This window comes from Lagopus muta, chromosome 15, assembly GCF_023343835.1.
Source record: "Lagopus muta isolate bLagMut1 chromosome 15, bLagMut1 primary, whole genome shotgun sequence".
Taxonomy (NCBI): Eukaryota; Metazoa; Chordata; class Aves; order Galliformes; family Phasianidae; genus Lagopus; species Lagopus muta.
Window position 1 is genome coordinate 1,762,855 of NC_064447.1, and position 25,146 is coordinate 1,788,000.

Here is a 25,146-nt window from a genome sequence, read left to right on the forward strand (position 1 = left end):
TTAAGCTGTTAAAACAAGCGTGGCCAGTCTGGTACGAAGTGGAAAATCTGATCCTGGGGCAGCGAGAGGGCAGGGGGAGAGGGAGGTCATGGGGAGGTGGGCTGAGAGCGGGACAGGGTGGGGGGCTCACCATGGCTGGGGGCTGCACAGCCTCACCGCCTCCCCGCGGCCATCAAAGCCGCTCCATGGGTCAGGATTCAGCAGGTCGTGCCCAGCTTGGGACACAACCTCCTCCTCCTCCTCCTCCCCAGCATCTCCCCCTAAAGAGATACGACTCCTGCACCTCCTGCTTGGCAGTTCAAAACAAAAAAAGGCTTTAATTTATACAAAACAAACCCATGTATAATCAGTTGAACAACACTGACTGACTGTACAAAGGAATACAAAAATAAAAGGACAGTCCAAAAAAACCCCTCAGGAATGGTACAAGTGGTGGGGAGCAGCTACAGACTAGTGTTGACATCAGATGCAAGAACCTCTTTTCCTTTTAAATTAAGAAACAATAACAATAAACGGCCGAACAAACACTCCGGGTCCATCTTCCCTTCTCCTTCCAGATGGGATCTTCTCGACTTACAGGAACAAAAAGAACATCAGCTTCGGGCAAAAGGAGCAGGAGGCGGCACAGGGACCGAAGCAGAACCGAGCAGAGGTGTGTGAGGGCAGGGATCCCGGGTGCCTGCAGGCAGGAGGCGGCCACGAGCGCCCCTCTCAGCGCCGGTGCGTCACCTGTCGGCTGTATGTCCCCAGCCTGCCAGGCTGCAGAGCCAGCGATTGTCTTCTGCCTTGTGTTAAGTGATGGCGAACAGGTGCCGGCCGTCTCAGACAGGTTCTGGAAATCCCTCGGACTCCGTGCCGAAATCGGCGCCGCTTTGCTCTCGAGCCAAATCAGCACTACAAAGGATTCTTCTCCTCGCCTCGGCAAGGGCTTGAATTCTCTCCTCGCTCATTTGAGCCGGGCAATAACGCGTGCCAGGGCCAAGCCCTGAACGCCCCCCCCGGCACCAGGCTTTGTTTTGCAGGGGGCTGCGTGCACCGAGGGGCATCAGCTCGGCAGCATCGCTGCGGCTTCATCCTGCCCCGCAGTGCGAGAGGGGCCCCGAGCCGCTGGCTGCGGGACAGAGCAGCGCTGCTCTGCTGCACGCGGGTGGCTCCCAGTGCTCACGGCGTGGCTGCCCCAGGGAATCCATTGGCACCGCTCAGTAACGCTGCCAGCCCCCAGCCTGGCAGCATTTCAGTCTCCAGGTGAACCAGCAGCACGAACAAGACGCTGCCGTGGGCTGAAGCCGCAGACGCGCAGGCCCTTGCTTGACATCCCCCACACCGCGCACATCTCAGTGCAGCACGCGTCCTCCAAAGCACCGCCGCGGTCCCGCACCGCTGAGCCCTGGGCTCCCTCCTGTTTCCTGCCGCAGCCCTGAGCTGAGCACCACCCCCACGGGACATGCAGCCCCGCTCCAGCTCCTTCACGCTCCAGCAGGAAAAGCCGCTCGGTCCCTTCCCACCTTCATCCAGGAGGAGCCGGAGCTCGGCGGGATGCCTTCGGGAAAGCAGAGCAGGAGGCCAGGGCGCGGGGCCGACACGGGGTGCCAGTGCGAGGATCCAGGAGCGCACAGAGCGCGGCACGGCGGAGGTGGGGCTCCGGAAGGGATGGCCGAGACTTGCTCTGACGCAGGACGGTCCACGTCTTCCCTCTGCTCTGGACTCGGCTCCTCGGTCCCTGCTGGCTCTGCGTCCTCGTGCTGAATGAGGCACCTGGGGGGCTTGGAGCCGCCGCTGCCTCGCATCAACCCCACACCTCCGCCTCTCCGCTCTGCCCCTCAGCTCTGCTTCGACCCCAGCCTGCCCCCGGCGCTCACACTTCATGGAATGATCAAAGTAAAGCAGCTTGGGGGGTATGGAATGCACCGATGGTTCCTTCCTTCTGTATATGCAGCATTCAAAAAACCTCCTATCGACCCATGCGGTGGGTCAGAGTCCCTCACAGCATTTGTGTACTCTCATCTTCACGTCCTCCACTTTGCCCCTCTGGCTGCCACTGGTTAAATTAATCCCCTGCTTTATTTACATGGCTGCATAAAATTTTCCCTGACTGCTTCTTAAAAAAAACACCTTACAAAACAAGTGATATATATATATATAATATATATATATGTATAATATTTACATAAAGAAAGGCAGAAGGCAAGCAGACTGCTTCCTTCAGCCTCCTCATGGCCAACTCCTGCCTTTTTCAGTTCAGCTCTCTTTTTTTTTGGCAACAGCAGGTTAACATCTTGGTGAAAACAGTCACTTATTTCCCTCTCCCCCCCCTCCCTTCTCTTTTTTAGCTTTGTTTTTTAATTCCTCAACTACATCCAACAGCCACTATTGCACCAGCAATTCGCTCAGGACTCCAAGAGTTAAAGCCGCAGCACAGATTCTCCTTGCCTACTCCCTTAAGCCTCTCAATCTGCCATTAAATCCATTTCTCCATCGAAACGGGATGAGCTTTTTTTCCCCCCCTTTCTCCCCCCTTCCCCAACCCGGCAGCTGCTGAATTTTCCACCCCAGGCCGAGAGGTGAAGCCCAAAGCATTCCCAGAGGGTCACCTGGCAGAGTCCTCTCCCCCCTGCAGCCGGCAGCACGCTTCACACCCGGGCCCAAAGCAGAGCACATCGCTGATGCCTGCGTGCAGCGCGGGGAAAGCAGCCGAGGCCCATCCTAAAGGATCCTTGGAAAGGGTGCAGTGTGCAAACATCTGTACATGGGCGTGCGGGAGCACATGGAGCTCACGGCGCCCGTCCTGCTAAGAGATCTTGCAGTTGTTGCGTGAGCAGTTCTGGGGGGGGCTCTGAGGCGGCCGAATGGATTTGGATCTCTTCAGGCTGTTGCCTTTGCTGCTGCTGCCTCCCCCGCTGCTGGCCAGGGAGTAGGAGCGGCCGTGCATCATCACCGCGTTCATCCCGTTGGCCATGGAGAAGGATTTCAGGTGGCTCTTGATGGTGACGGGCAGCGGCAGCTTGTCGATGAGGTGCACGGGGGTGCAGGAAACGATGGCTCGGCAGCACAGGTCCTGCAGGCTGAACACTGCGGGGAGGAGAGAGCGGACAGTCAGGGCCGACACGGCGCAAGGCTGCTTTCTTCCTATACCTCTTTATGCTGTGCAGCTCTTGCTGGTCAGGGGAGAAGAGCTAATGGCAACTCCACTGGAGCCCTGAGCAGAGGCACGGAATCATTTGTGTTGGAAGAGACCTTTCAAGATCATCTGGTCCGGCTGCCCTGCAACGAACAGGGACACCTACAGCTCCATCAGGCGGCTCCAGCCTGACCCCGAGCATCTCCAGGGACAGGGCACCACCAGCTCTCTGTGCAACCTGCATCAGTGCTTCACCAAATTACATTTGTTAGAACAACAACCTGGGAATAAAGGCCTCTCAGGCTGCAGCTGAGCGCTGCAAGCCAGCACAAGTCTGCAAGACATCAGCTTTGGTGCCAGCACTGGGCTCAGGCAGCACTGTCTCTGCTTGGTGCAGCCCTGCTCATGGTCCCACTTCCCAGTCACCATTTGGCCCCAAGGAGAGGTCTGGGAAGGAGGCAACGTGGCCAGCCCTGCTGCAGGGCAGCCTTGCCTGGGACCTGCTCAGTGAGGAGCAGCTGCAGGGACGGCTCTTTGCAGGGTGCTCACAGTAATGAACCTCCCTTCAAGCCAGGAGAAGGCTTGCCAGCATGCTCTTAGCTCAGCTGAGCCACATGAATGAGCTGTGGGAAGCCCGTGGGATGGGATTTCCCAGCAGCCGGCCACAGGAGGGCACACGTTCACCTCCAGCCGCTCACTGCTCCCAAGCAGCAAGCAAAGCTGCCTCCAGTCCTAAAGAATCTGGCAGAGCATTTGGCCAGCAGGGCCAGCACACAGGATCTGCTCTTGCTCACTGGAACAGAGTACCCAGACAAAGAAAGGTCACCCGGATGGGAGTGTGAAACTCTTTCTGCCCAGCCTGTCAGTCAGACATGCTGCTACCCCCAGCTAGGAACAGGGGATCCCAAGACTGTTTTGCTTCAAATTCAACGGGCTGAGACATAAGGCAGGCTCTGTTCATGCCACAGACTGTGGACCTGGGTATATATGGAATACCTCAACTCACTGCTCCAAGCCTACAGCAGGGATGGGGTTTAGCCCCATTCAGCTCCTTGCCCTGGGCTCACCCTGCCTCCCTATCTTTCTGGAACAGGAGATACAGGCTCAGACAAGGCTAAGGACAGAGGTGCTTACGCTTGGTGCATCCCACACACACAATCATCTGATTGAAGTGCTTTCAAGTTGTGAGCTTAATTGCCTTTAGCTTTACCTAGAGTAAATGCAGAGGTGTAAGGATGTCCCAGAGCAGTTCAGAGCCTAGACATGCTGAACTGCCCTCTGGAGCTGCACCAGTACGGGCAGCTTGCTCTGGCTCAGCTCTCCTGACTCGAGGCTGTTCACCAGGGCAGGCGCTCTCAGATCCCACAGGTATGAGCACACAGACACACAGACACACACAGACACACAGACACACACAGACACACACAGACACACACAGACACAGCCCCATCTGGGCGCTCCCTCTGCTCCAGCCCACACACAGCCCCCTTTTCTCACTTCCCACCTCGGTTGGGCCTCCAGATCTTCTCCATGCCGTGCCTCATGAGGACGATACGGGACAGCTCTGTGAAGGACTCGATGACGTTGAAGTTGCACAGTGGGCTGACCTCAAAGAACGTCATGCAGTTCTTCTCAGCGTACGCCCGCGCCTGCTCTGTGGGCACCTGTCGTTTGAAGGCCAGGTGAAGTCTGTTTCCCACCAGGATCCGGGGCACCCCTGGGGCATGCTGCAAAAAGAAAAATGGACATGGAAAAATAGGCATGGCTTGTCTTTAGTGAGGGCAGCCAGCCCTGCCTAACTTCAATGGAGGTGAAGAGCAAGAGAGAGTAGAAGCTGCTCTGATGCTGAGCAGTCAGTGCTACATAAACAAGGACAATTTGTTTTCTCCTCTCTACAGTTCACTTGATAGGGAACCACAGCACAACCACTCCTGTTCCCGTATCAGAGGTGGCCCCAGCCTGGATTTTGTGACCTGTGCACTTTGGTGCCACATTTATCTCCCCAGCCTCCCCTCAGTGTGCCTGGCCCCTGGGCCAGAAGGGCCAGCAGCCCCAGTGTGAAGGGATGGTGTTTGATAGGAAGCCAGCACGCCCCTGGGCCCTTCATGCAGCTCACCTCATCTATTTCCTTTATCCATCGATCTATCCCATCAAAGGACCAGCGGTTGGTGATGTCATACACCAGGAGAATTCCCTGATGGAAGAAAACGTGCAGTCACCAGGTTGCATATGAGGCAAACTAAAAGGGAGATTCACCCAGAAGACCGCTTCTAGACCCAAAAACTGAAAGGCTCAAAGAATGTTCCTCCAGTTGCATTATTTATGTGCTTGATAGGGATAAAATTGATGCAGCAGGTCTATCATAGAATGGTCTGGGTCACAGAACACAGCGCTCATCCAGTTCCAACCCCTGCTGTGTGCAGGTCGCCAACCAGCAGCCCAGGCTGCCCAGAGCCACATCCAGCCTGGCCTTGAATGCCTGCAGGGATGGGGCATCCACAACCTCCTTGGGCAACCTGTGCCAGTGCCTCACCACCCTCTGGGGGAAAAACTTCCTCCTAAGATCCAACCTAAACCTCCCCTGTCTCAGTTTAAAACCATTCCCCCTTGTTCTGTACTTAACTCAGATCTGTTGGGGAGGATTTTGCTCCTATTTCCAACAAGTGATCGACTCTGGAAAAGACACCAGTTCTGTTTTGGTCAGGGGGTTTCCAAAGAACCGCCTCAGTGACTCTGCATCCAGAGAAGCAGGGCTGTGTTCTGTGCATTCCTCCTGCACAAACCTGATGGCCACTGCTCAGCCCCGTGAGCGAGCCAGAAGTGCTTCTGGGGACAGATCCAGCTCACGTGGAAGGCAGCTGGACTGAGCTGAGAGCAAAGCAAACAGCCCAAGCCTGGCTGCAGGGTGTCACAGGGCAGGCAGCTGGGCAGAGCCAGTCCTCCTGGAATCAGGAACCCGCAGGGAACAGCCAGCCCTACAGCAAGTCCTGGTGCAAAGGAGATCTTAAGGTGACAAAATTGAGAACTACCTGCTACCAGGAGAGAGACATCACTAAAATAAAGTGCATTCTTTGGGTGGGGGAAAAAAAAGACAGGACTGGGGGGGAACCTCTACTTTCCTCATTTGCTCTGCCTGTTTTGACTTCCAACTTCCAAAGCTGCACATGTAAACGAATGATAATCAGGAAACAACAGAGGAAGAGGTTTGAGGACCTCCTTCCAAGACAAACTGCCAGGGCATTCAATAGGCCCTACTTGCTTTCCTTCTGGACTGACAAGTTCCTTGAGCCAACAGACACAGACCCAAGAGCTGGTTTGTGAGGACAGCTTCTGCCAGAACCACGCTCTCAGAGCAGTGTGGCTTTAAGCTTGCTGGCAGCTGCAGCCTGGATCTGCTTTGCAGAGCAATCAGGATAAAACATCAGCAAAACCACAACCCCAAGTTCTCAGGATCCAAGTGGAAGGTCAAGATCACGCTCTCTAACTCTACACTGCCTGCCAGCACAGCTTCCCAAGTCATAACACAACTCCACACACACACTTTGAGTTCAGATTGTCAAGCAAAGCTTCCCAAGAGCAGACACCAAGGCCACCCTGCCCAGTGCCCCAATCCTGTCTCCATCCTCCCCAGTTGGGGCAAATGGGAGGAAGCAGCTCCACGTGGGGCTCAGCCAGGGGACCTTGTGCTTCTCCCAGGCAGCACAGGTGTGCTCCAGACACTGCCTCCCAAATGAACATCGCTGTTTTCTCCCCTGCAAAGAACAGCTTGCAGACACGCACGCACACAGGGAGCTGGCTCCAGCTCTGCAGACAGCTCTGAGGAAGAGCTGTTGGCTTTTTTGTTTCTTCCAGGTTTATAAAGAAAAAAGATTCCTGTGGAATAACATGTGCAGAATTGTGATCAACCAGACAGATGAACAGATTCCCATCTGCAGCCTAAAACCTTCTTTAAGTGCCCCGATGGCTCTCAACACCCCGATATCTCCATACCTCTCAGTATTTAGCATCACAAGACACCTTGTGAGAGCACCTGAGCTGAGCAGCCTCTCCCCAGCCTGCCCCTAGGTGGGTGGGAGAGGACTTTATCCCCCAGCACTGTCCTGGGATTTTTCACAGTTCATTGTCAAAGTCCATTTCCAGCCTGCTTTTGTTCCACACTTCTGGGATTGGTGCAAGCCTGAGCTCCCAGTGACAGATTTCCACGTGAGTGCATCATGCAGTGAACAAAGAACAGGGATAATCTGTTATTGTACCCAGCAGCACACGTGGACCCTTACACTGCCAGAAGTCAGGCTTGTTTACAGCAGGAGCTCACACAAAGTCCTGTCCACATAATCAAAGAGAATCAAACCACATCTCTGTCTGGCTTAAGCACCTGCAGCAAGCAGATCTGCAAGCTTTGAAAGGTGGCAGAAGCAGCGTGCTTGAAAACAAGTGCTCCCACCGCTGCCACAAACCTTGGCACGCAGAGGACAGGGCAGCCAGGAGAGCCTCACTTGCTGCTACTGTGCACCGATGGAACAAAGCTGTTGGTTGCTGAGGAAGCCTGGAAGAACCCCCAGACTGGACTTTTGCAGCCCGCGGGACTAAGTAAGCCATAAACAAAGACAGCAAGGAGAACACCATGTCCCTTCTCCAGCTGGCACCTGGGACCTTGGCCCAGGGCACTGCTCCCTGCTGCCAAAGCATTTCCCAACGGTGTAACACATGGGGGGTTATTTATCACTGAGCTGGCAGTAAGCACTGTGACAAGCAGAGCTGACTCCTCCAGCAGCTGGACGCCCTCAGAATGACCAGAGGCAGGTAGAGTGTTTGCAGCACCCTGAAAGCTGCACAGCCTGCATCTCGGAGCCTGCTGAGCTGCTAAAAAGCCCACAGCTCTCTGCGTGCTGAGAAGCCCTGAGTGGGACAGACAGCAACCACTCAAACCTGCTGCCAAAGCAGAACTCAACAACACTCATCGTTCTGTTAGGGCTGCAGCCTTGCTGCAAGATGGGAGCGTTCCTCAATGTCATTTTGACTTTCTGTAGGTAGTCTGTAACCATTCCTGAAGGACTTCTTCTGTCACACTGCCTGGAGAGCTGGGACTTGTCTGCAATGGTTGAAAGAGGTCCCCTCATTAGAAGCCAGCTCACCAGGGACAGCAAGGCTACTCTGAGATGTTTCCAACAGGGCGACATTCCTCCCCAACAAGAAAACCACACAGCTCCAGAGCCAGAAGCCTGAACAGCAGCATGGAACCCTGGGCAAGGCACCAAGGTGCTCAGAAAGAATCCTGCAGCCCAGGTTGAGCAAAAGCACAAAGCTCTGCTGTGTCAGAAAGGAAAGCTCACAAGGTCTGGCTCCTACCTGGGGACCACTTTTCCATTTAGCAAGGGTTTAACTTGAGGAGATTAAATTCTTATCATTCCATTCAAGAAGCAACGAGGTGGGAAGGGGAGCCAGGTGTGCTTCCCTTACTTGCAGATGCTTTTCCCCCAGCAGCTGTTCTGTGTATTTTCCTAAGCTCTCTCCACTCATGTACACGTACCCCTTCTCAGCCAGCTCCAGCAAGGGCCAGTCATGGCACCTGAGCACCTCCTGCTCTCCCAGCAGCCTCACAGCTCTCTGGAAACCCAGCTCTCACTGAGTTAGTCCTTGTTATTCCTTAAAGGAAGCCCAGCCCAGAAGCCCCATCTCTGCTCAATAAAAGCCTTCTGCTTGTTTCCAGCACGAAGGTGTTCATGGCTGGTTTACACCAAGCTGTTCTTGCACAAATATCATGCTGCACTTTAAGCAGAGTTTAACCCCTCTGGCATCTCTTTGCTCTTCCTGAGCTCCTGGTTTGTTAGGTTAGAAAAAGCTGTTTCTCTTGCTTCCAACAGTGCTTGCATCAGGCTTCCCACAGAACTCCTGAAGTCTGAGGACATCAAGAGAGAAGAGAGGAAAGCAGTGCTGAAGCACAGAAACTCAGCCCAACACACAGCATCGAGCACGTCTGGAAGAAACAGGGAACTCAGGAACACTTCATGCCTTCCTCACCACCCAGACCACACTGGGTTGAGCTGTCTTTATGCTATCAGTAAAACTGTGTTACCAACTACTAGGTGGCAGCTTGCTCCCAGAGGAAGGGCAGCTCTGCCCAGCTTTGACAGTACTTATTTCCAGCATGCAGAAGCCAACAACTATTCAAGCCTGTTCCTGCAGCAGAGATCTTCATCATTCAAATCTAACATCCCTCTTGCATTGGTTAACCATGAAGAGTTTGAATTAGCATACTTTCCGCTTTCAGAAGACGTGGAGGTTATTTCAGAGACACTTGCATTCCTGCTCATTCAGGAGCACTGCTGGGATGCCACATGGGAGCCAACCACCTGAAGCTGTACTTCAGACCTGGAGAGAACTGCACCAGGGCTGCAGCTCTCAGCCTTCAGAAGGCACCCGCTCACCCTTCGCTGTGCAGCACTCATCACAAGAACATCTTTGAGCAGGCAGTGGAGACGTTTCACTTGGGAGCTCTCTCTTCTTCAGGCAGGCTTGCTGCTTCTGGCTGTTTTGCAGTTACAAAGGGTAAAGACTGGTTGTTGTTGGAACCAAGGCACCACAGCAGGTCTCTGCAACAGGGATTTGTGGCACAGACAAAAGACAGACCCTGAGAAAGAAGCATAAGCTGCACTCTGTTGCCTAAGTGAAGTGCATACTCCAGCACTCAGCAATGGACCATTCATGTTACAGGTGCCTCTGCCAAGCTGGCTGATCACATTTACTTGAATGCCTGTCCACGTGTTTCCTTGAGGACGGTGTGCAGGTAAGATGGACAAGGCAAAAAAACCTTCCCCACTGTACAGTGAGAGTTCCTAAAGCAATGCTGATGAATCAAGCAGAAGGGTAAGATGTTACCTCTAAACCAAACACGATCAAGAACCTCATTACAAGGAAGGAAGGTAAAAGAAAGCCGTTTCAAGCTTCAGGTCAGCTGGCTTCCCCCATCCAGCCTCAGGTGTGCTGTGTGCAGAAGACAGGCTGCAGGAACCCAATGGATGCACTCCCAGTGCCTTACAGCTCTGCTTCAGTTGCTAAACAGACACATATCTTGATCCATCTGAACATTCTCAACACCATTTATTTCACCTTTCCCATCTGTCCCAGTTCATCACACGGCAGCCACAAGTTCTGGCACACACTGTGCAGGCTCTGCTGGCTGGAGCCCTGTGCAGACACTGTGCTTGCTGCTCCCTGTTTGATTTGGGCATTTGACAGCAAGGTCTCAGGAAGACTGCCCAAAGCCAAGCCATGTGGCAACCAGAAAACCACAGTGCCGCATTGCTTGCTTATAAGGGAAAGGACACCACCTCAAGCATGCAGGTTGCATTAGGACTGGAGCTCTGTACAGTTCTCTGAAATACAGTGTGAGCAGGGTGAAGTTCTGTGTAGAAGTAGAAGGACTTTTGCCAAACTTTCTGAATAAGAAAAGAAAGGCAATCACTGTAGTTCTTTTAACTTAATGAGATTTTTTTTTTTTTTTTTTTTAAGCTAATGATCCTTTATCTGGAGGGACTCTGGGATGTTACTCAAAGGATGACTATTAATACATCAAAAAAAGCACTGTTAAATAGCATTTCTTTCAGAAGACCAAAAGATTTTACTAGCCATTCACCATCTAGATGCTATTCTGGAACAAGGCCCAAAGGAGAAGCTCAAAATTTAACTCTCTGTTTCATGTTTTAAGGAACTTAGTTTAAGATCCAAGTGAGCTGCTTTAGTTTCACGCCTGCACCGAACGTACAAGCAGGAGCCACCTTATTTTTGGAACTGATTTGGTGGCAATACAGAGGAAGAACTCCATTGGGAAAGCTGGTGTTGTTTTGAAACATACCTGATAAGCCTCTGAAATTAGGAGCCCCCACATTAAAGCTAAGGCAGATCTCAGGTTAGAATTGCCTCATTCTCTGTAATTCCAACTTCTCAACCCTCGTCTAGAAACAACAGACAGCAATCCATTACAGAACATCCCAGCAGCAGCCCAGGAGTGTCACTCACTCCTCTGTCTGCTATCATTCCATAAAACAAGAAAACCAGAGCACAGGAAGACCTGTGGTGCCTCCTGGTATTTTCACAGATCCCATCCTTTTGATGCTTGATTTGTCTCAGCATGAAAGATTGTCACAGCCCAAAGAAAAGGACTGGCTCCTGTCAAACACGGGACAGCAGTGCTCACCTGGGCTCCTCTGGAGTACGACCTGAAAATGGTGCAAAATCTGCCTTGCCCCGACGTGTCCCTGAAACAAAGAAAGCCTGTGAAAGGTAGGAAGAAACAAATCCCAGACTCCACATCTCCCACTGAGCTACAAATGGGAAAAGTGGCACCTTACAAGAAAGGGAAACACAAAATAGAAGGAGCGTATGCAATCACATAGGGCAGAGAGATAAATGAGCTGTTTGTTAGAAAAATGAGGACATCAGTTCCTGAGAGAGCAGGATTCTAATTAAACCATGAAATCATACACCCTTAGAGTCAGTCTCTGAGGCTGAGAATGTGTCATTCATTCCCAGTGTAACAGTTCACACAGAACACTAATATTCCAGTTATTTCATACACGCCTTGGTAGACAAGTTTGCTTTCATGTTTCAGGACCTGTGTCACTCCCTACTCGATCCAGCTGAAGCACAACAGGGGCAGGCTATTCCTCCTGCACTGTTGGGGCATCTTAGCAGTTTATATCTCAGAGCAGGACCAGATGGGCTCCAGCTCTTCTTCCAGCGCTGACAGGTAAGGAAGGGTCACCTCTCAGTGCAGTGCTCTCACTTCTCCATCCCAGTGCCAGGGATACACCCTGCTCTCCAGGCACTGACTGTATGGTGACCAAGTCATGGACAAATCCAGGCTTCCGTAGGAACTGAGGGCTTTGTCCTCCTAATTCTATTTGTTTCCAACTCTAGGATTTCAGTGGAGTCCAGTATCACCTTCAAAACAGTATCACTCCTTTAGAGCTGTATGGGAACAGAGTCAGCTGTGGTGCAGAAAGGCTGAAATGGAACCACTTTGGCAAAGGACAGCATGCTGCTGTTGCTGCTCAGTCACAGAAAGGGGTTTGATTCACTAGGATAACTTACTGGGGAGAGGAGCTACCAAGCCTCAGCATACAGCCAGGGATGCTCTGCACTCACCATGCTGTGGTGCAGCTCAGAAGCCAAACTCACCAGAGCTCCAGCTTGACCCTTCTGCCGTCCAGCAGGATGGTAGTAGTCTTGTAGTCAATTCCTAGAGAGAAAAGAACAGGGGTCAAACAGGCAGGGAGGTGGTGATGCTGAGAAGCCTGCCCAGAGAACGCAGCTGCTGCTTTCCGACTGCAAGGACAAAAGGAGTGAAGAACTACAAGGCATGCACACCTGCTATGCTTGCTAATAGAGACATGCAAATTAAACTGTTTACTTCATTAAACAAGGAAAGTCTCAAACTCGGTGATGGAAGAACTGACTCAATGTGAATGTATTCTGGAAGAACGTTACTTTTTCTATGACCATCCTCTACACTCGTCCTTGAGGGCACAGCAGCACACAGCAGCCTGTACTGCAGAGCAATGCAGGGCAGTCAATGTGAGCGTTGGGTTCCAGTGAGAGAGAAGCCCAGAAACCCTCAGTTACAAGCCCCACCACGGCACGGCCATGCTCCATCACCTCTGTATTTCATTTTCCTTCCTCTCAGCAGGGGAGCAATGTGAGGGGTTTCACATTAGGGCCACGTGTGCCTGCGAATCAGGCTGATGCAACTTCAGGAGGATCCTCCAGCAGCTCGGCTGCTGAGCAGGCAGAAGGCACTCCTTCCTCAACAACAGCTGAGAAAACAGCACGGACAACTGCTTCCCATAGGGCCCCAGCTCCAGAGCAGCAGAAGACCCCGAAATTGCAGTCACATGAGGAGTGCCCAGCACCTTCAGATACAGATTTTGTGCACAGCCACCCTTCCTGCAGCTTCCCTGCAAGATCCTGCACATCTGGCTGATCTCTACCACTTGCTGCACCCACTGCAGAGCATGAAGTAATTTACAGCCATCTGTAGCAATGCCAAGTAACTTCCCTCCGATTGCATCAGCTTCATTCTCTCCTCCAGCTACTAGATATCAAACTCTGAACATGTATTAAAAACTCACTGCTGAGTAACCACCTGTATGTCCCTTCTGCAACAACACTGCCCTGAAAACCAAACAGACAAGTTTGTCAATAAGGCAAATGGATTTTTGTCTGAGTCATCAGCAGGAGCTCCCTGTTAGAGAGAAACAAATTAGATTTCAGTCTTTGCAGGGTGCTATAAAAAGCAATCAAGATAATTATCTTAAATTCCAACTATTTCCAGTGCTTTATCACAGAAAATAGATAGTTTACTTTTTATCATCCTCCAGAGACGAGTGGTTTGTATTTATTTGCTTGGCAGATATAAAACCCGCATCCCTGGGGACAGCAAGCAGCAGTGAGCCTGCTCCATGCCCACGAGAGAGCAGGACATCCCTGTGAATCCTCTTAGCTCCCAAAGCGGGGCAAAGTAAGAGGCATCAACATCCAGCACCTCGTGCTCACAGCACACAAAGCAGGGCACAAGGGCTGGGTTTCACACTCTGGGAGCTGCCAGTCCCCTGGTCCATGCACAGCTCCTCCTGCACATCGCAGCTGGAAGAGAAGAGCAGCGGCCTTTGGGGATGGCACCGCTGAAGGACTGCGATGAAATCAGCCTGAGGAAGCTGTGTGCACCCAAGCAAAAAGCAAAGCTGTTTTGTCTTTTTATTCTAGGCTACAATCAGCATTTAAACACACGTGGTAAAGTAAGCTGGAAACTAGCGATGCCTTCCAGGCTGGATGTGGCTCTGGGCAGCCTGGTCTGGTGGCTGTGACCCTGCATATTAGCAGTGGGTCTGAAACTAGATGATCCTTGTGGTCCTTTTCAACCCATCCTGTAATTCTTTTGTGTGCAATCCGCATCACTCACATTTGAATTAAGGGCTAAATGTACAAGTTACTTTGAGCAAAAAACCTCCACCTACCAGCTCAGTGGTGAGAACAAAGACTGTGCAGCTGCAACATCTGTGACAGCTTCAGCTCTGCTTCCCCTCTGCATGCACACAGTGCATCAGGCCAGCTCAAAGGGACCCTTCCATTAAAGCTTGCACCTAACTGTTCTGGGGAGGGATCTGTCCTGCACTGGCTCAGTGCTCAGAGCAGGAAGCAGATCCTATGTGACACAAGCCAAACCCATGTGCTGCTGCCCTGCCAGCCACAGCCACCCCTGAACTCAGTGCAGCACTGAGGGGGATGCAGAGCAGGGCTGCCCCTACCTGGCCCTGCCCGAGGCGCTGCTGTGCAGCCTAGGCTGGAGCTCAGCTCCTTGTCCCAGAGCTGCTGCTGGCCGGGCACAGCAGCCACTAGATGTCATCGTCGCCCAGAGCGCTGCTGGCAGTCTGACGCTCCCAGCCAGCCACGCTGTACCACAGATTTTTATTTATTTATTTATTTCCATTTTGGGCAGCTCAGAAACTGATAAACTCAGCAAAGGTGTTAAATTTTCCTTCCTGTAGTCATCAGTGGTTTCCCCAACCCGAGCATCACCTCAGCTGGCAGCTGCATACGGCTCATTTCAGGACTGCCATTTCAGCTCCTCCAGCAGGGATGCACAGCCACAACCCCACACCACATCCCTGCAGCTCCTGCAGCCTTCCTGGCCTCTCTGCCACCCGCCTGGCCCCCCAGACACACAGCCCTGCAGAAGGCAAGCAGCCCTGCTGAAAGCTCAGCAGCTATCAGCCCATCTCTCTTGACCAACACCAAGCATGATGTAACCAAACTAGCGACGCTTGGTGAACAAGTCGGGGCTGTTCCCTGTGATTTAGCATTCAGTCCAACCCCTCTGCTATTCTTCTTCAGGCTCCTGCTTATGCTGATGCCAACATGACCCCACTGTTGGAGCTGCCAGCCGACCTGGCACGCAGCAACCTGTTGTCACCACGGCTGGGGACAGACACCCCGCTCCCCTCCCAGGGCCGGGCTTCACGCACGAGCACCATAATCATTCCTGGGCAAAGCTCCAGGGCATCCCAACCTTTATCCCTTCTGCCAGGCAATATATGGGAAACCTGCCCACCAGCCACTTTCCCATGGGAATGGGCAGGGTGTACATAGGAATCTCTGACCGATTCCAAATTACTCATGCCAACACAGGATGCTTCACATCAATGCCCGCTGAAACAAAACTCGGACGAGTTAAAATTCGAGCTTTCAGCTGTGAGATTACATCTGATGTAACCAGGAAAAGCAAAACCCCGCCAAGAAGTGACACTTTTCTTCCAGCACTCGACAGCACTTCGTGGTGGGGCTGCCAGCCTCCTTCCCCTGGGAACTCACTGCCCTGCAGGACGTGTCCCGACACCATCACTGAGCACTGGGCACCCTCTGCACAGCAGCAGCATGCCAAAAGCCAAAGTCAGAGCAGGGCTGGTGGACAAGCAGGCACAGGGGCTGGGAAGTCACTGGAAAAGGCAGAAAGATAACAGGGATGTGTACTTCATGCTGCTCTCGAGCTGTACTTCATGCAGTTCTTGAGATCTCCCCTTCAAATGATGAAGATATTGAGAAAATTGCTTCAAATGTTGAAGCAACCAATGCTCTGTACTGCTGTAAGCACAGTGGTTCTTTATGTAAGTTCCTGCTCTGGAAAACAGGAGTTTTGCAGTTGTAGACTCTCAAGGCTGACCCTGCCACAATCTCCTGCACACATCTTCTGTCCTTACAAAGCAGGATCTGCACAAACTCTTCTCAATTTTCCCACAAAACAATCAGAACAGCACACAGATTATTTTCTCCTTTGGATTTCCGAGACAATCCTCAGCAGGTGTTGGGATGAAAACGAGTCCAGCGCTCCTTCAACAGAGGCAGTGTGGCAGCTGCCAGAGCCATCAGTGCATTTTAGGTCTCTGAGTACCATCCTCCCTGAGAGAGGCTCTGATAAGCCAACATGTTCGCCCTACAGGTGGGCAAACACACAGGGAGCTGCCATGGCAGAGGGGAGGGAGAGCTGCCCCCATTGCAACAAACTGCCCATAGGGTCCCCAGGACTTTTCTCCATATCAGCACTGCACCAGGCTGGCAGCAGCTCCAGCCTCTGCCTGTCATGTCTCAAAACAAACAACCAAACACAAATGTAGTTCATATATGAATCAGGATCAAAGGGCATTCCAGGTGACATCCAAAAATCACTTCCCAAAGGAAAGGAAAAAATGTGGTGCATTCAAGTGAGACACTGGCATAGTTACAGATAGTTTCTGTCCTAGTGCCACTCTGCTTATCCCTTACAGTGGGTGCAAATCAGAGCAACCCTTCTGCTGCTTCAGTCACTGCTAGGGTTTGCAGGGCTCAGTTTTGGGGCCAGTTCTCTTTGATGTCTTCTTCAACTTGGATCCAGGGCTGGAAGACACACTGAGTCAGTTTGCAGAAGACACAGAACTGGGAAGAGCTGCTGCTTCCCTGGAGGGAGGAAAAGCATTGCAGAGAGATCTTAACAGATTAGAGGGATGTGCACTGGCAGCCACATGAGGAATAACAGGAGCAGTGCTGGATTCTGCACTGGGATGGGGCAGCCCTGGGCACTGAGTGGGGACACGACACTGAGATGCAGCCCCAGGAGAGGGACCTCAGAGCAAGGCCAGGAGCCCACTTCTATTTGAGACAGGGCAGCTTTGCCATCAGTACAAGCAAAGACAATGTGCCACAGCTGTCTAACTGAAAACATTCAGTTTCCACCCAGACATTCTGTTCTCTTACAGGTCATCAGCTCTGCCAAGTCCAGAGGAAGGCCTGGGTCCACATTACCAGGTATTTACTAAGGTAAATAGGCTCATGTTGCCAGCATCTGATGGCAGGAGGGATGGGATCCTTCTCAAGCCCCACCACTCCCCTACAGCAGCAACTCCAGGGACACCTGAATTCACCTCTGCAAGGACTCCAGCCTGACCTGGCAGCCCGCACGCCCCTGCCCTCCTTCCCCACTCACCCTGTGTGCTGCTGGAGAATGATGCAGCACCCACCAAGCAGCAAACCCCCACAGAGCAGGCCTTAGTCCCCACTGGGGAGCAGAGAGAACAGGCTTAGTGCCACCCTGGCCAGAGAAAAAGGAAGAAAAGCAAAGCTGGAACCTGAAATAGAGAACACTTCCAAGATTCAGCCGCCTCCAATTTCAGTGTCCTCAGGTAACCGGAGCCGGTTGCAACACGCCGCGTTCAACAAGATGCTTGGGAAAAAGCAGAGCAGGTCTCAGAGCATATGGCAAATAAATAACTGGAAAAACGTGAAGACACACTGTGACTGCAGAGCAGGAGAACGTCGGGGTAAGGAACAAACCTTGTTTCTCCTCACAGCGGGGCAGCAACGAACACCTCGCAGTCAGCATGGTGCACTGCAGACTGCAGCAAATGTGAGGCACGAGAGTCAGGGAAATCCGTACTCAACAGACGAGGAAGGATCAGCAGTCACAGCATCCCGTGCAGCTGCACTTGTGGCAGTGAGAACAATCACATAAAGACGTACATGTCAAGAAACACTTCAGGGCGAGCCAATGGAACAAGTCATCTTTTGTTCCCTTCTTTAGAAAGATGTTCAGAAAAAAATCTTCAGTAAAGTTTCTTAATCAGAAGGACTTTGAGAAGTGCAGCTAAGCAGAGAGGGATAATACCATCGGTTGCTAACCTACAACATCAAAATAATACTGTGGAGCCCAGCAAGAACACCATAATTAATACTGAAGTTTTCAGTCCCAGCCCAGATGCTGCTGGGGAACAGAACCAAGCCTGGCACTGCTCTGTGTTCCAGTACAGCCAGAGAGATGGTTAGAAATGCTGTCAGTTTCATCTGACAGCAGGATAAAGTGAGCTCACCGACCTGAGACCAACGCAGGCAAAAATGGAGTGGCCTGCTGATGGAAAGCACCCAACGCACCCGCACACACCTGGGAGGTGCGGTCAGCCTCTGTGCTGGAAATGCTTCCCTGTGTGTGCCAGACAAGCTGCTGGAAGCTCCCTCCCTGTCCTCCATGCAGAGCTTGTGCAAACATTTCAGGTAGAAGAACAGAGAAGAGACAAGCAGGTTATTAAAGCTAAGCAAAAAGCAGTGCAGCGAGCAGCACGTCTGAGGGGCTCCGTTTGTAACGGCATTCCTGTGCTCTTCAGCACAGCCTGAAGCAGCCAGAGCAGAAACTCATTTATCCCAAACGTCAGCAATAACTGAGAAGTGCTCAAAGACAACCTCTTACCCTGCCAAGTCCCTGGGTGTTACAGATGTTAACAAGAAGTTTCTCTGCCATGACTGACGTGGCTGGGTTTTAACATCTCACCCGGGCAGCACACAGCAGACATGCAGCTCCAGCCAGCACACCTCGCCTGGCTGAGCTTCCATGGGGATGAGACCTGCTCACAACAGGGCTTGTGCCCCGCTGGGAAGGCTGAGGACCAGGAGTTTATCACCAAACCTCTCCTGGGCAGAAGGCAGCGCCGGGACCAGCGCTGAACCGACTCTGTGCTGCCTGTAAGTGGTGTTAAATCATTCAGAGAAAGGTGGTACGAGCACATAAGCAGTAGCTGATGAAAAAAAAGCGAATTTCAATCTGTCCAAATAACGAGTGATGAAATCATCCGACCTTAAAAAGCGTGTGCAACAGCACATTAACAGCAGCAATTGAGCTCGTCAGCTCAGAGCTGTAAGCCACAGAAAAGTCCCTTCCAAACAACACATGAGCTCATCAGCTTGAGTCATGCATTCAATTACCTACTCCTCACATAGACAAATAACAAATTATCTTCATCAGCAACGGGGGTCAACAAAACATATGGCTTTGAACAAAGATGGCTTCATCTCAGGTCTGTGCCTTTTGGCACTAACACACCTCGCAGCATTGCTTTGTTTCTGTCAGCACGGTGATAAAGTTCCTGAACAGCAGTGCTGCAGAACAGCCCAGGCTGGTGACTGCAGGGGTGGAGCAGAAGGCCACAAAGCAGCACTCCTACTGCTGTGCTGCAGCGTGGTGTGATGGGAAGCTACCTTCAGAACAGGCACCAGAGGTCTCTGCTCCCAGCAAACACCCTGATCAGCGCTGCTCCACGCAGGGCACAAGGGGCCATTTGCTCCAGCCTTCATCACCTCCTCCTCACAGCAGCAATCCAAGCCCTACTCCTGCTGCACAACCCGATGCGAAGCGACTCAGCTCTGAGCGCATCACAGCTGGGATGGGAGACTCACAAGAATGTTTCCCAAGTGCTTTGCTCCCAAGCATCCAGCTATCGACTCCAAGGTAGCCAGAACCTCAGACCAGAAATTGCTTGTTTATAGCCAGCCAAAAGCAAAATGTGCATTCACTCCCTGCAGGATGCCCAGCCCTGCTGAGTGCTTCGCCTGCCAGCTGCTGCTCCGCGTCCCAGCGGTGCTTTGGCAGCACTGGATACCCACAGAGGAACTGTTCCACGCTGAGGATGACATCTGTATCTGAAATCTGTATTTGGAGCCAGAAGCAAATCTGTTCCTGGAACTCCAGCCATTTCAGTGGGCACCCAGCAAGCTGCTGAAACAGCCACAAGACAGTCCAGAACTGGGAATGTTAAGTGGATTTGTTCTTTAGAAGAACATCAAGATTGAATTTATGCACAGAAGCTTCTACAAACAAAAGAGTTTCTTCATCCTCGGCAGTTCTGATGTCCATAAAAACCATACAGCTGCACCCAGAAACAAAGGCAGCCAGTGAGGATGCATGGCAGGGCACCATAACAATCAGCATTGTTGCTGGGTCACCATACAAACACCAAGATGCACTCGGAGACAAAAACAACAACAAAAAATCATTGAAAAAGGGCTAAGTTATTGTGTGAAATACCTTCAGTACACTGCCCTCCCAGTGCTTAATGCGGGCACCTCCTGACACCACGTGCATGGACTCCTTGCTCCTGTGCCTGATGCAGGTTCTGCCTGTTGAATGGACCCACTGCAACTCCACACAGCAGTGCTGCCTGCTGTCCTAATGGGGAGGGAGAGAAGAAGTCCAGAAGGGTACAGCCATGTGCAAGGGAGCACTCCTCACCAGCAGGACCCCCATGTGAGCAAACTCAGTCCCAGAACTGCTGTCACAGCCTTAGTGCTACTGCAGCCCCTGAAGGATCGCGCAGACCTCTGATGCTCCCCATGGGATGGGGCTCTCAGCACAACAGTGCAGGCGAGCTGAGATCTCATATCAGAGCTTCCTTGCTCCTCCTCAGCTCCAAATCAAATCGAAAGCTGTACAGCATAATACAGCACCCTGCTTGCCAGGCCTGGCTGTCAGAGGGCAAGGAGGTGAGAGCAAAGCAAGGCTGTAAATCCTTGGCTCGGAAAGCTAAGCTCGTAGTGCAGCTGTTTGTGAGTGCACAGAGAGATGCTCTGCTCTTCAGTGAGAGGGAGGGAAGGAAGGAGCTGCTGAGGAGAGCATGCCAGGGAACAGCTGGAAACTGGAGCTGAGGGAGATGGGGCAGAGAAGGAAATTTTATGTGGGCTTTCCTATGTGGTTTAGATAGGAAAAATAGACACCATCAGAAGCAGACTCATCTTGGAATCGGGTAAAATGGAAACAGAAAGAAGAAACAACCCTAAAAACAACAAAGAGAAACCTTTAACTCAATTCATTAGAAGAGCATTCTAGCCATTCCAGATTTACAGTGCCAGGCTCACATCACCCTGGGGGCTTGAGGTTCAGAGTCCCCTACCAGCAAAGCTCTTATTCAGGGTAAGGAAGTGCTCAGCTCCCCTCCCCAGGAGGGCACCTGGAAGGTGACACACATCACCCAATGCACTGAGCACCCCCTGTCCTGACTTAAAAGACAGCAGAAGACATCCAGACCTGCTTGGGACTTGGGCCTGTTTGGGCTCTAAAGCCACAGCCGGGCAGTCCCACAACAGAGACAGAGGATCAATGCAGTACATCCAGAATTATTATCATCACACAACAAAGGAAAAGAAATAAAGGAGAGAGAAACAAGAGATGCTGGAATTGTTTCCAAGCCACAGCCTGCTCCAAAGAGATCAGTTTTGCATCCCTGATGACACGGAAAGAACCATCCCTGAAGGACACGGGTGCAGGCGCTGGCAGACACACTGACCTGGCTCACACACACTCCCCACTCTTCCATAGCTGGAAGAGATTTCCAGCAGCACGGCTGACCTGAAGCTTTCCCTGCAGGCTGATCCCACACAGGAAGACAATAGCAAGTCTCCATTTAGAATGCTTTGCCTCAACACAGCTCCCATCAGAGTGCTAAAACCTCAAAATAAACCATGATTCCAGTTACTACAGAGACCTGTCACTGCAGCAGCACTGCCCCAGCCAGAGCTCTTACCCAGCACAGCCACAGCCACAACTGATTGCCATGTGCTGAAGAGGGGAAGGCGAAGTGCTGCCAGAGATGCACGGAGTCCTGCCGTGCCATAAGCTGCACAGGTAGAACAGATGTTTGTAGCAGCCCCTGGGTGATGTTCCTGGTCACACACTGGTGGCTGAGGGTTGGGGTGAACTGCTGGGGGTGAGAAAGCAACTGCTGGAGAGAAAGGGTTGAGACAACAGCAGTGGGAGCTCCGAATTGAGACAACTGCACAAAGAGCAGCAGAGGAGAGCACATCCAAGGAGGTGGCTGCTGAGGAAACAATGTTATCTGCGGGTAAACAGCACTTCATAAGGGGGAAACAAGGGGCACAGTCACATTGCAGAGGGGTGGTCACAACAGGACGGGGCCATCAGTGCTGCTCCAAGCACTGCCTGAGAGCAGAGCAGACGTAAGGAAGCCGTGAGGAAGATAGCTTAACGTGAACTGAGAGAAACAACATCTATCTATCCCCCTTCCAATCAAAGCCATCTGTTCAGAAACACACTCCATTCTGTCCTGAGCACACATTTCAGCTTTCCTACAGGAGCAGCAGCAGGTGAGGGGGCAGCCCTCTCCCAAAGCATCATGCAGCCATGCAAGGATCAGCAAAGAGCACACAAGGCATCCACATCAGAGTGGCAGAGCCTGCCTTGGCCTCTTCCTGCTGCACGGCACCCAGGGAAGCAACGTGCAGCAACTCCACGTGAGTCACACTGCTGCCTCCTGCAGCAAGCCACCCAACGAGCTGGGCAGGATTGCTCTGGGGTAAGCTGCTGACAGCCAGCTGTTCCAGAAAGGCTGTGACACAGCACTCAGCAGGCAATGGGTCCTGCTGTGATGAGCACCAGGCTGCACAGGGATGGCTCTGTGGGAAGTTTGAGGGAGAAAGCTGGGAATATCCTCCTCCAAAGAGCAGCACAAATGCTAACTCGAGGCCTTTCGAAACTGCCTAAGAGAAAGGCAACTTTAACTCCACCTCAGTTCCAAACTCTCCCAGCCTGGGGATGGCAACATCCAGCTGCATGGCACGAGTAGTGCTCCCAAGGGATGGATCCACTCTTTGCAGGGAGCACAGTTGACTTGGTGCTCCCTGAGACCCACAGCCTCAGCAGCTTCAGCATCAACCTGGTGAGAAACTCAGGTAGCAGCTGAAATTCAAACCTCTGATCCAAAGAGCCATTTTTAAGCCTCCAGAAGCTCTGCATTGAGGGTCTGATGCAGCACAAGGTACCAAGCTACACAAATGCAATGAGAAGGGACACTCTGCTCCTGGGGTCCTGAACGAGAACAGACAGAAGGATCTATGATGCTTTAGAAATACACATCACAGAGTTCCAGGCTTTCAGGAGCAAGCAGTGGTTCCTCACCAAGTAGATGCTGACAGAACGTGCTCCAGTCACAGGATCAACCTCAAGCAAACTCCACTTCACAGTGACACTGACTGATGGCAAGCTTTGCCATTGGGACAGAAGAAACAAGTTGTGGGTGATCAGTTTTTTCAGATTAGGATGTGGGGTGGGGGGACGGTCAGAGAGGGAAGGAGGAGGACTGATGAGAGTGAAGCTTACAAAGAGAACCCTTCCACAGTGCTGTGATGTGGTTTCAGGACAGCATTAAGCAGACGGTATGGAGGAGGCCAAGCACTAACACCAAGTGCCTTCACACCTGGGATGCTCTATGGGGCACAGCTGCACACAGCACAGAGACCTGCTCCTTCAGTGCATCCCCAGCACTCCAAGACTGATGCCATCCAATTGCCAAGGCCGTCAGGGATAGCTCAGGATCAAACTCTCTCCAATTTCAAAGCTGCTCCATCCGATCACAGGCTCAGCAGAAGCAATAGAAGCAGAGACTATCAAAGCACATATTAGTGTAAAAAAACAACCAAACAAAAAACCAACAGCATGTGACTCAATTCCCTAACTAAGAACGGGCTCATTTGCTTACAGAAAAGGAAGGTTCTGAAGACATTAGCTGACTGAGATCTCTTTTTTCTAGAAAGAGACGGTGTTACTTTGCTGTTACAAAGTAATGGGTGCAGCGAGGCTCCCTTCCCAGCCATAGCTAAGTCACAGTGTTGGGTTCCACACGTGTATCAAAGAACACACACTCACTTCCCAACCACCCTCATTACTCCTGCCTCATCAGCATCTGAACAACAGCCAAAAACATCCACAGCATAACACGACCACAATGCCAACAGCCCACTTCACCCTTCGATCCGCCCTGCTCAGTAAGCCTCATTCCCAGGGAGCAGCTCCATCGCTCCCACCACGGGGTTCTTTAGGGATGGGAACTCTCTCTGGGGATGCTTAAAAGCACCGAGCAGCTCCTCAAAGCCAAACCACAGCCACACATCCCCACGGATGAGCGGTACCACAGCCTTCTGCTTCCAGAATTTGTTACTCTAATCTCATAGCCCTCCCAAGCTCTGAGTCACTGCCTCCTCGGAGGTACCAGGTGTGCACTTCCATCACTCCTGCAGTGCTGCTGGCAGCTCTGAGGGCTGAGTGCACCATGCCTTTACATCAAGGCCTGCTTCAGTTCCAAGCCCTGAGAAGCACCCGGCTCTCTCAGGCTGCCGTTCACTGAGAAAACCGAGCACCAACTGCTCCAACCATCGGGTCAGCTGCGGGGAGGGCGAAGGATCTGCATTGCATGGCTTCTATTGAGCCCCCGGGGCCGTTATTTTGCGCTGAGGCCAGAGAGAAGGATGACAGATTGAACGCCACTCCAGGACCCGCACCCTGCCGGGCTGTGCTATGCTTTAACTGCAGCGCGGGGCTGCAGGAAATAGCACAGTGCCACTCCTCGGCTTTTAATCACGGTCTTGTGACACTACAGTTAATAGCTTGCCGTGGGCTCCATCACACACCTCGACGTTGGTAGGAGGCGGACAAACGAAGCAGCAGCACACGGAGCCCAGCAGCTCCTCTCTGCAAATAACGCTCCCGTTCTTTTGTTACAGACCCGCTTCCTCGCAGCGCGGCTCGGCACGCAGCGGGCAGTGAATGGGGCAGAGCCGCGGGGACGGCACCGGGCGGCCACACCGGGCACCGGGCGGCCCACGACGGACCCCCGCAGCCCCCGCAGCGCCGACCCCCCCCCCCCAACGCCTCGCCCTTACCGTTGCTGTAGGCGTACGGGGACTCGGACGCGCCGTCCTGGAGGCTCTCCAGGATCTCCCCTTTGCCCACGTCGCTGTCTCCCACCAGCAGGAACTTGAGGAGGTAATCGTAGCTTTTCACCGGGCTGCCCTGCGTGCCCATCCTCGCTCCCCAGCCGCATTCCAGGCGCCGCCGGGCCGACGGCCGCCCTCAGGTCCTCCCGCGGGGCTCAGCGCTCCGCCTTACCGCGGCCCATCTGCGGAGAGGAGCGGGACCTGCGGGGGAGGAGAGCGGCGCTCAGCCCGCGGCCGCCGACAAAGCCCCGCGCCCGGCCCGCCGCTAGGCCCCGCCGCCCCGCGCAGCCCGGCCCGCCGCCCCCCGCCCTCCAGAGCCCCGCAGCCCCGCGGCGGGCGGCGACCGAGCGGCCCGCGCTGCTCACCTCGCGGCCGGGCGCCCCGGTGCCGGGCCGGGCCACCGCCACCACGGCCGCAGCCTCCGCCTGGCGCCGCCGCGCAACGCCCGCTCG

General features: G+C 52.8%; 1 protein-coding gene and 1 long non-coding RNA gene across 2 annotated transcripts; both read right to left on the reverse strand.

The window, feature by feature from the left end:
* Positions 1-266: 266 nt before the first annotated feature.
* Positions 267-25,146, reverse strand: RAB40C (RAB40C, member RAS oncogene family). Its single transcript, XM_048961655.1, has 7 exons — positions 25,060-25,146; positions 24,641-24,895; positions 12,299-12,359; positions 11,316-11,376; positions 5,235-5,312; positions 4,623-4,845; positions 267-3,069 (listed from the first exon to the last, which is right to left on the reverse strand). The coding sequence occupies exons 2-7, from the start codon at positions 24,780-24,782 to the stop codon at positions 2,789-2,791; spliced, it is 846 nt and encodes a 281-aa protein (XP_048817612.1). The 5' UTR covers positions 24,783-24,895; positions 25,060-25,146; the 3' UTR covers positions 267-2,788.
* Positions 15,513-18,420, reverse strand: LOC125700657 (uncharacterized). The gene is made up of 3 exons (XR_007379989.1): positions 17,480-18,420; positions 17,275-17,369; positions 15,513-16,606 (listed from the first exon to the last, which is right to left on the reverse strand). It is a non-coding gene; the product is annotated as an uncharacterized LOC125700657 (long non-coding RNA).

Coding starts and splice junctions, on each gene's coding strand:
- RAB40C (XM_048961655.1), bottom strand. CDS start 24,782: ATGGGCACGCAGGGCAGCCCGGTGAAAAGCTACGATTACCTCCTCAAG. Junction 5,313..11,315: donor CGTACTCCAGAGGAGCCCAG/GTGAGCACTGCT, acceptor TTCTTCCATCAG/GGAATTCTCCTGGTGTATGA. Junction 4,846..5,234: donor GGATAAAGGAAATAGATGAG/GTGAGCTGCATG, acceptor TTCTTTTTGCAG/CATGCCCCAGGGGTGCCCCG.